The sequence below is a fragment of the Cynocephalus volans genome, chromosome 1, assembly GCF_027409185.1.
Source record: "Cynocephalus volans isolate mCynVol1 chromosome 1, mCynVol1.pri, whole genome shotgun sequence".
NCBI lineage: Eukaryota > Metazoa > Chordata > Mammalia > Dermoptera > Cynocephalidae > Cynocephalus > Cynocephalus volans.
In genome coordinates, this window is record NC_084460.1 from 302,003,596 (window position 1) to 302,013,772 (window position 10,177).

General features: G+C 64.5%; 1 protein-coding gene across 1 annotated transcript; it reads left to right on the forward strand.

Moving 5' to 3' along the window:
- The first annotated feature begins 6,487 nt into the window (after positions 1-6,487).
- Positions 6,488-7,426, forward strand: GPR35 (G protein-coupled receptor 35). The gene has a single exon (XM_063087019.1). It carries the CDS (start codon positions 6,488-6,490, stop codon positions 7,424-7,426), a length of 939 nt encoding a protein of 312 aa, XP_062943089.1.
- Positions 7,427-10,177: the final 2,751 nt, after the last annotated feature.

The window sequence follows — 10,177 nt, forward strand, 5'->3', positions numbered from 1 at the left end:
CTGAAGTCGGCAGCGACGTGGAAACTGGGCGGGGGGCTCCTGTCCTCTCTATTCGCCTTCTCTCAGCCATGCAGCGAGGGGAGCCACGGCTGGTCCCCCAGCCCGGAGTGCCAAGGACCCCACTCGTCCCTGGCCCCCACTCCTGGGGCAGGGCCACTCTTAGGCGGGCAGGGAAGGCACTCAGGCTGGGCACTTAACAGGGGCACAAAAACATTCATCAGGATAAAACAATACTTAATGCATTACTATATTTTAACAGATCAAAACTAACGCAGAAACCCACCGTGATCAGCGGCAACATTTTAGACAAAGGCAGGGCCCCATCACTGTGTTCCTTCTGCCTCAGGCTGCAGTAAGGCCTGGGTGTGTGTTGAAGTCAGGGGTCCATCCCACCCCAGCCTCGGGCTCTGGAGGGGGCAGCCTGAGGGGTCCTTTACTCTCTTCCCAGTGTCCTCAGTTGTCAATCCCCCACACTCAAGCTTTGTTTTCTAGGCCACCTGGCCAGGGTGTGGCTCCCATTTCCAGGTAAGGAGGTTTGGGAGGCAGGATCTCCAGGGGCCGGGGCAATATTGTCTAGATAGGGCATGGTATAACATCTGACAGCCCCGGCACCTGTCACTTGCCCAGCCCAGCTCGGAGTCCTCATCAGACCCACACACGGGCCCAGCAGGTGTGGAGCAGGAGAGGCTGGCTGGGCAGGGGCTCTGTGGGACATGCTCTCTCAAGGGCCCTGCCAGATGTGGAAGGAACACACCAGGGAGACTCCTGCGGCCCTGGCGGGGTACAGATCCAGACTGGGTGGCAGCACCTTCTGCAGACTGCAGAGGACAGTGGCTGTGGCCAGAGATCGAGCTGGGTGGAGAGGCAGGGCGGATGAAAATCCAAGTCTGGGCACCCTGGTGGGAAGGAGGAGCCACCCCAACTGCTACTGGGCTTAGTGGCCACAGCGGGGTCTTGCGGCAGCTGGGGGACTGGGCCTGGGATGACAGCGGAGAAGGGTTGAGGCCCAGCCAGGGCCTTCCTCAGGGGCCGCTGGGCAGGGGGCCCTGGTCTGAGGGCAAGAAGGCCTGGGTGCTGGCCTCAGACCTGCTCCGGCGATGTGACGCTGGCAACCCCTCCCCTTCTCTGGGCCTCCCCAGCCGCCACCAGTCTGCAAAGAGGAGCGGAGGAGACGCGCCTCCCGGTGGACCGCGGCAGGGCGGCGTGCAGCCTGAGCGGGGCCGAGGACGCCAGCCCCGCAGAGGGCCCGGGGACGCCCGTGGCGGGGGCTCCAGCGGCGGGAGGGTGGGCACGGAGGGCGTCGCGGCCAAGCGCAGCGCGCACGGGCGCCGGCGGGGCGGCGGGAAGGCGGGGTCCCGGGAAGGGCAGAGGCGGGCGGGGAAGAGGAAGCCGGGCGGCTGCGGCCCTCGCCCGCCTGTCTCCCCGGCCGCGGCGCCCACGTCCCGCCCAGAGGGCGGCTGCCAGGCAGGGCTGTGGGGAGCCCCGCCGCGCCTCTCTGCCGTCTCCACCGCCGCCCCCGGGAGGGCAGGGCCCGGCCGCGCTCCGCCCGCCCCGCACGGCTCACAGTGCGGGTCACAGCCGCGGCAGGGACGGGTCCCCGCAGGTCAGTGCCTGCCCGGCACAGGGGCCTCAGCGGCCGGCGGGCGGGGGTGTGATGGGGGGTCTCAGGGCAGGGCGGGGGTGTGATGGGGGGTCTCAGGGCAGGGCGGGGGTGTGACGGGGGGTCTCAGGGCAGGGTGAGGCTGTGATGGGGGGTCTCAGGGCAGGGAGAGGCTGTGACGGGGGGTCTCAGGGCAGGGTGAGGCTGTGACGGGGGGTCTCAGGACAGGGTGAGGCTGTGACGGGGGGTCTCAGGACAGGGAGAGGCTGTGACGGGGGGTCTCAGGACAGGGAGAGGCTGTGACGGGGGGTCTCAGGACAGGGAGAGGCTGTGACGGGGGGTCTCAGGGCAGGGAGAGGCTGTGACGGGGGGTCTCAGGACAGGGTGAGGCTGTGACGGGGGGTCTCAGGGCAGGGAGAGGCTGTGACGGGGGGTCTCAGGACAGGGTGAGGCTGTGACGGGGGGTCTCAGGGCAGGGAGAGGCTGTGACGGGGGGTCTCAGGGCAGGGTGAGGCTGTGACGGGGGGTCTCAGGGCAGGGTGAGGCTGTGACGGGGGGTCTCAGGGCAGGGAGAGGCTGTGACGGGGGGTCTCAGGGCAGGGTGAGGCTGTGACGGGGGGTCTCAGGGCAGGGAGAGGCTGTGACGGGGGGTCTCAGGGCAGGGTGAGGCTGTGACGGGGGGTCTCAGGGCAGGGTGAGGCTGTGACGGGGGGTCTCAGGGCAGGGCGGGGGTGTGACGGGGGGTCTCAGGGCAGGGAGAGGCTGTGACGGGGGGTCTCAGGGCAGGGTGAGGCTGTGATGGGGGTCTCAGGGCAGGGTGAGGCTGTGACGGGGGGTCTCAGGGCAGGGTGAGGCTGTGACGGGGGGTCTCAGGGCAGGGCGGGGGTGTGACGGGGGGTCTCAGGGCAGGGAGAGGCTGTGACGGGGGGTCTCAGGGCAGGGTGGGGCTGTGATGGGGGTCTCAGGGCAGGGCGGGGGTGTGACGAGGGGTCTCAGGGCAGGGCGGGGGTGTGACGAGGGGTCTCAGGGCAGGGAGAGGCTGTGACGGGGGGTCTCAGGGCAGGGTGAGGCTGTGACGGGGGGTCTCAGGGCAGGGCGGGGGTGTGACGGGGGATCTCAGGGCAGGGAGAGGCTGTGACGGGGGGTCTCAGGGCAGGGAGAGGCTGTGACGGGGGGTCTCAGGGCAGGGTGAGGCTGTGACGGGGGGTCTCAGGACAGGGTGAGGCTGTGACGGGGGGTCTCAGGGCAGGGTGAGGCTGTGACGGGGGTTCTCAGGGCAGGGTGAGGCTGTGACGGGGGGTCTCAGGGCAGGGAGAGGCTGTGACGGGGGGTCTCAGGGCAGGGTGAGGCTGTGACGGGGGGTCTCAGGGCAGGGTGAGGCTGTGACGGGGGGTCTCAGGGCAGGGCGGGGGTGTGACGGGGGGTCTCAGGGCAGGGTGGGGCTGTGACGGGGGGTCTCAGGGCAGGGTGGGGCTGTGACGGGGGGTCTCAGGGCAGGGAGAGGCTGTGACGGGGGGTCTCAGGGCAGGGTGAGGGTGTGACGGGGGGTCTCAGGGCAGGGTGAGGGTGTGACGGGGGGTCTCAGGGCAGGGAGAGGCTGTGACGGGGGGTCGCAGGGCAGGGTGAGGCTGTGACGGGGGGTCGCAGGGCAGGTTGAGGCTGTGACGGGGGGTCGCAGGGCTGGGAGAGGCTGTGACGGGAGGTCTCAGGGCAGGGAGAGGCTGTGACGGGAGGTCTCAGGGCAGGGAGAGGCTGTGATGGGGGTTCTCAGGGCAGGGAGAGGCTGTGATGGGGGGTCTCAGTGGGGTGAGGCTGTGCTGGGTGGTCTCAGATTAGGGTGTGGCTGTGATGAGGGGTCTCAGGGCAGGGAGAGGCTGTGATGGGGGGTCTCAGGGCAGGGTGAGGCTGTGATGGGGGATCTCAGGGCAGGGAGAGGCTGTGATGGGGGGTCTCAGTGGGGTGTGGCTGTGATGAGGGGTCTCAGGGCAGGGTGAGGCTGTGATTGGTGTCTCAGGGCAGGGTGAGGCTGTGATGGGGGTCTCAGGGCAGGGTGAGGCTGTGATTGGTGTCTCAGGGCAGGGTGAGGCTGTGATGGGGGGTCTCAGTGGGGTGAGGCTGTGCTGGGGGGTCTCAGATTAGGGTGTGGCTGTGTTGGGGTGCCTCAGAGCAGGGTGAGGCTTTGATGGTGGGTTGGAGTCTCAAGGGTACATCTTTTGCCAGGAGCTCAGTGCAGGGGCTGAAGATTTGGACAAGGGTGACATGCTTTGTAAGCATGGGGTCACCAAGCGTGGGAGCAAGTGCACAGTAACTCAGGGGTCTCCAGGGTCAGGACTCCCATCTCACTGGGACTCTGAAATCTCTTCTGTGTGTAGTGTCTGGTATTTAAAAACTAGAATGGAAAGCGTCTGAGGGCTGCAACCGTATGTGAGCAGGAAGTTTTGTGATTCAGTTTCACTCACACCCATCCTGGGTGCTGGGGTATTTCCATGGGGGCCCAGCTCCAGAGTACCCACCGGGTGGATGGTCTTGACAGTGCCCGGGCAACAGGGGTCTGTGCCCACTCCCTGCCCCCACCCAGGTCTTAGCCCAAGGATGGGGTCTCTAGAACAGATCCCAGGTCACCCAAGCACCATGGGATCCGCTGTCCAGACAGCAGGGGGGCTGGGAAGGAGGCTGGGTGTGGCTGGGTGGGGTGTGGTCTTGCCGTGGGAGTAGGTAGCAGGCCCTGGAGGGGTGCCGCTGGCTTCTCTCCCGTGACAGCCTCCGCAGGAAGTGGTAGGGCCCGAAGTCACCATTTCCCCAACCCAGCGGGCCCCGGCAGCTTCTCCAAACTCCGCCATGAGCTCCCTGAGCAGGGGTGCATGTGGAGGGGGCTGCTGGTCGCCAGGGTGACCGGCCTGGATACCTGAGGCAGGAGCCAGCCGGGGCATGTGCCCCCTGTGGTGGCGTCCAGGACCCCATGCTCTCTGGGCTGGACCGGGGAACTTGACTTGCTGAACTTCTCTGGAGGCTCCCCAAAGGACAGGGGCGAGGGGCGCGTGAGCAGGCGTTTCCTCAAGGCGTCGCTCTGTGCACTCTTCTCCCGAGTCGTTCAGTGTTTGTTATAAGTGAGAAATTTTAAAGACTGCAGGTAGATTTTTAAAATTTTCCCTCACAAAATATTGGGCCACACTGAGGCTAACCTGAAAGTTACAGCCCTGGGTGTGTGTGGCCCCTATGCAGCCATCGGGGGAGGTGGACATCGGGGAGGGGGCCAGGCCCAAGAGCCCCACTGTCCTCACCGCCCAGGGCCCCGCTGGTGGGGAAGAAGGCACACTGGTCTCCCACCATGTCCTCGCCCCTCCCCAGCCAGCCCGGGGCAAGAGTGGTGGGGGGCTGACCCTGGACTCTCGGGATGGGGGGGACTTCAGGTGGGAAGTGCGGGGTGCTGGTCGCATTTAGCCCCCCACCCCCAGCCCACGGCTGCTACGCCAGGCCCGGGCGCTGTCCTGCCCAGCTTGGAGGAGTCAGCAGCTCCTCCCAAACAGAGCGGGTTCCCAGCACTCTGGGTGGGTGGGAGGCCCGCAGAGGGTTTCTGGGTGGGCTCCGGTGGGGAACACAGGACAGACAGGAAAGGAGGGTCCAGCAGTTGGTTCCAGCGGGTTTGGGGGGGTCCTCAGAGCCTGGCCTGGTTCAGGGTCCCTCCAAGGAGCCTCAGAACTAGGCTGGCATGAGGTGTACTTGTGAGTCAGAGAGAGAAAGCGAGTAGAATCCCTCCAAAGCTAGGAGAGAGGACGGCCAGGGCCCGCAGCCTCACACAGGGCGGAGGGCTCACCACGCTGCAGTGGCTGGCGAGTATGCCCTGCTTTCCTAATAGACTGTGGGCCTGGGGCTTCCCCAGGGACTGAGTGGAGAAAACAAGCCCCAGCCAGCCCCAGCACCAATGACCCTGAGCGACTGCAGTCCAGGGCTGGGGGCTCTCCGTCTCCAGGCCAGAGGGAGGGATCGGGCAACAGAGGCAGCAGCCTGGGTCTGGGCCCACTGCCCACCCCCGTGGACTGAGCGCTCCCCTTCCATCCCCCGCCTTCAAGGGCCCAGAGAGCCCCCGCAGGACACCCCGGAGGAGCCGGTGCTTGTGAGGGAGAGGCCACTCCCAGCCACCCCCCATCCCCTGCCACCCGCGCTTCCTAGAGCTCAGACAGAAGGAAAAGCGTGAGGAAGTGGCCTGTGTCCCAGGGAGCCCGTTCGCTGGCCTCTCCTTCCTACTGGATCCCAGGCAATGCCACACCTGTGCCACCAGTGTCCCCTTACAGTGGGGAAATCAAGGTGGTCCAGCTGTGGGGAGGCCAGATCAGGGTGAATCCACAGTCTGCTGTGACCTGGACATCAGACCTCTGCCCAAGACCAGGAGGGTGTGGAGGGGCAGCAGGCCACCCTCGGCTTTGTCCTGGGGCGGGGTCTTCGGATCCGCTGGCTGGCTGGTGGCGCCACCTCTGCTCTCCCTGCTGAGAGCTGCACACTGGGGCAAGGCTGGGGCTGAAGTGGACGTGCAGGCCTCTCGCCTCCCTTCCACCTCCCAGCAGTAGGCAGATCCCAGGAGAGGAGCGTCAGGAGATGGGGAAGAGGGACCTGCCTCACTGTACCCACCAGCCTCTCTTGGCAGCCTTGGTTTCCCCACCAGTCCAGTGGGCAGGAGTTAGACCTTGAGAGTAACTTGGAGCTCTTCCTGGTTCCTATGATTTCTCTGGAAAGGGGACTTTGGGGCTGGGGGATGTGGGTGGGGGCTCACCTCCTCCAGCATCCCTGGCCAGAGGTGGGTGGGGCTTCGGGGAGGGCAGGGCCTGTCCCAGACTCCTCCCCCATCTGCTCTCTGCTGACCTCCTGCTCCCCTCCAGCAGTCTTAGGACCATGAACGACACCTGCAGCCCCTCCGGTGCCCCCGTCTGGTCCCCGGCAGTCACGCACATCCTCTACAGCTACACGGGTGCGCTGCTGGTGCTGGGCCTGCTGCTCAATGGCCTGGCGCTCTGGGTCTTCTGCTGCCGCATGCAGCGGTGGACGGAGACCCGCGTCTACATGACCAACCTGGCGGTGGCCGACCTCTGCCTGGTCTGCAGCCTGCCCTTCATGCTGTACACGCTGCAGCACCCCTCAGGGGTGGACACGCTGTTCTGCCAGCTCTCACAGGCCGTCTACCTGACCAACAGGTACCTGAGCATCAGCCTGGTCATGGCCATTGCCGTGGACCGCTACGTGGCAGTGAAGCACCCACTGTGTGCTCGCAGGCTCCGCTCCCCGCAGCAGGCTGCAGCCGTGTGTGCGGTCCTCTGGGTCCTGGTGACCGTCTTCCTGGGGCTGCGCTGGTTCCTGGGGGTGCAGGAGGGCGGCTTCTGCTTCACGAGCCGCTCCCGCAACTTCAGCACGGCGGTGTTCTCGCTGCTGGGCTTCTACCTGCCGCTGGCCGTGCTGGTCTTCTGCTCTCTGCAGGTGGTGACCGCCCTGGCCCGGAGGCCGGCCTCCGGCCCGGCGCAGGCAAAGGCCACCCTCAAGGCCACCCGCATGGTCTGGGCCAACCTGGTTGTGTTTGTGGTCTGCTTCCTGCCCCTGCACGTAGTGTTGACGGTGCAAGTCCCTGTGGGGTTGCACGTTCATCCTGGCTGTGGCATCCCGGCTGCTCTCCGCAGTGCCCTTTTGGTCACCAGCAAGCTCTCAGATGCCAACTGCTGCCTGGACGCTGTCTGCTACTACTACATGGCCAAGGAGTTCCAGGAGGCATACGCTGTGGCTGCAGACCCCAGTGCCAAGGCCCGCAGGGGCCAGGACTCTCTGTGTGTGACCGTCGCCTAGGAAACATGCCACAGGTGACGTGGACCAGGGCTCTGGGTTTCCTGGAGGTGCTGCCTGCTGCTGAAGGAGCCCCAAGATCAGCCCTGAGGTCACAGTGGGCTGTGGGCACACGCCAGGTGGCCCAGGTGGGCAGGGATGACCCAGGCATGGAGCCTGGAGGGCTTCTCTGCTCCCTTGGGGTCAGAGACAAGGGCAGAATCTGAGGCCGGACCAAGGCCAACCCAGGGACCCTGAGATGGAGCCACACACCCACCACCCCAGAGCCGGGCATACTGCCAGGCAGGGTGGGGCCTTGCTGCAGGCTTTCTGCTGCTGCCCCCAGGGCTGGAATAAAGCTCTCCCCCAGGAGTCATCCTGTCAGGGCCTCTATGCTGCCCTCACATGATGGGCAGGAGGCGGGGAAGGAGCTTGTGGCTGGGAGGGCCAAGGGGACATCTTCCCAGAGGACTCTGGGGCTCTCACTTTGGTGCTCTTCTCCTTGGGCCCTGTCACCCCTTCCCACCTCCCTGCCCCACTCCCCACCCATCTGGAGAGCTGGCGGGGTCTGTCTGCATCTCCTGGAAGGACCTCGCTAGAAGCCCGCAGCCCAGTTCTCTAGTCAAGGCAGGGCTGGGGCTGCACAGCTGTGCTAGGGTGGGTGACACGGGTCAAGCAGACTGGGGGTGCTGGGAGGTTGGCAGATAAGGAGGTGGCCAGGGTCTCATGGGGGAGCATGGTCCCTTGGTCCCTTGGTCCCTCCTTCAGGGAAAGGCCGGGAGCCGTGTCTGGCAGAGGCAGGGTCCAGGCACCCACCCAGGCAGAAGCAGGGACGTCCCAGCTGGTTTGCAACTCTCCTGTGCCTTGCTGCTTGGGGCCGGGCACCCAAACTCGAGTTGGAATGATCAGAGCTTTCCAGAGGCTTCCTGTGGGTGCTGGACCAGGGTGAGCCTGGACTCAAACCTCGGCTTGGAGGAGGACTTCTGGGCTCCGAGGCACAGCACACGGGTCTGGGCTGATCCCCACCTGACTGCCCACATGTGCCCATTGGGGCTGTCCTCACCGGGGTGGAGGAAGCAAAAGCTGCAGGAGGGAGAAGTGGCCCTGCCAGAGCCTCTACAGGGCCTCCCGCCGCGTGCACCGCACCGGCCCCGGCAGAGGCGCAGAGCCCCCCATGCACGGCAGGAACAGGGTGCACACTCCCTCTCTCTCCTGCCCCTCCTGGTTCCCAGCATGGCGGAGGCAGCTGGACTTCCACAAGGTTCCTGAAGGAACGCAGAGAGAGAAAACAGAGGTAGCAGCACAGTGTCCCGAGAGCTGACTGCCCAGCCTGACCGCGACCACACGCTCTCAGCGTCCTGCCCCCGAGTCAGCCTCCGGGCTGGGCTGAGCATCTGCCCAGTATGAGAACAGACACAGACCCCCTGGAGGGCTTGGGGGGCCGGCACACTCATTACGATCAGAGTCTCCATTAGTGAGCAAGGAGCAGGCACCCGAAGGAGAAGTGGTTCATGGTGAGGCCACATCAGCAGGAGCGTGGGGCACACAAGCTCATCCTCCTCTGCTAGGGGTATTCCTGGGGTATTTTATCTGGCTCGGGTCACGGGCCCAGGGCACCCTGGGGAGGGTGTGGAGGAGGGGTGGGCTGGTGAGAGCTCGGCAACCCAAATGACTTGGGAACAGCCAGGGACCTGTGGGCTGTCAGCTACAGGTGACATGCCTCCCAGGGAGTGCTGGCCTCTGCAGCCATGAGGAGCAGACAGAGGACTGCAGAGGTGGCTGCAGAGGACAGACCCAGGACTGGGAGGGACCTAGAGGACTGCCCAGAGCCAAGCTGCTACTGCTCAGGGAGCTGGGTTTGATGTAGAATCTAGGTGGCTGATAATTTTCAGACAGATGCTCACGGTGTTGTTGGGAAGTTCTGTGCCATCTGACTCCCCAAATCCTATGTTTTATCTGCTTCATATTCCCCCTCTGGAAGCTTTTAGGATGTTTCTCTATACGTAGCACTAGAGTTTCACGATGCTGTGCCCTGGCCACTGTGCTGGGAGCGTGGCATGCCCTTCCTGTGTGAGGACCGGAGCCCCAGTTCTGGGGGGGCCTTCTCTCTTTGGGTGACTTCCGGCCACCCGGACTCCCACGAGCCAGGGGGTGGAGCTCGGGGACTGACCTTCTGTCTGTCTGATTTTTTTCTATTGTCCGTCACTTTGATCTTCTGCTCTGCCTTGTGGGGATACCCCCTCACCTTTATTCCCCAACTCTCTTACTGAAGTTTTATTTCAGTGATTGCTCAAGAGCTTTTCCTGGTTTGCGATATTGTTTTTTAAAAATACCATCCTGTTCTCACTTGATGGATGCATCTTCTCGGGTCTCTGAGGATATCACTTTTGGTTATTTTTATTTTTAAAAACAACTTTACTGAGGTAGAGCTGATACACAGCAGCTGTGTTAGTTACAGGGTGCACCGTGGCACATCTTGACATATGTGTGCGCCTGTGAAGCCACCACCACGGTCATCACCCCAGAGTTCCCTCCTGCCCCCAGCCCCCGACGGGCCTTGCCCACGGGCTCGCATCTCCTGGAGCTCCGCGTGAGTGGAGCCCGCAGCGGCACCAGCTCGTCCAGCGACCTGCCTCAGCGCAGTCCCTTTGAAGTCCGCTCACGCTGTGGCATCAGTCGCCCCGGTTTTGGTTTTCTTCGCTGAGTGGGGGCCCCCCACAGCTGTTGCCAAGTGCGCCCCTGCTGCCTTCGCTGTCTGTCACCTCTGATTTCCTC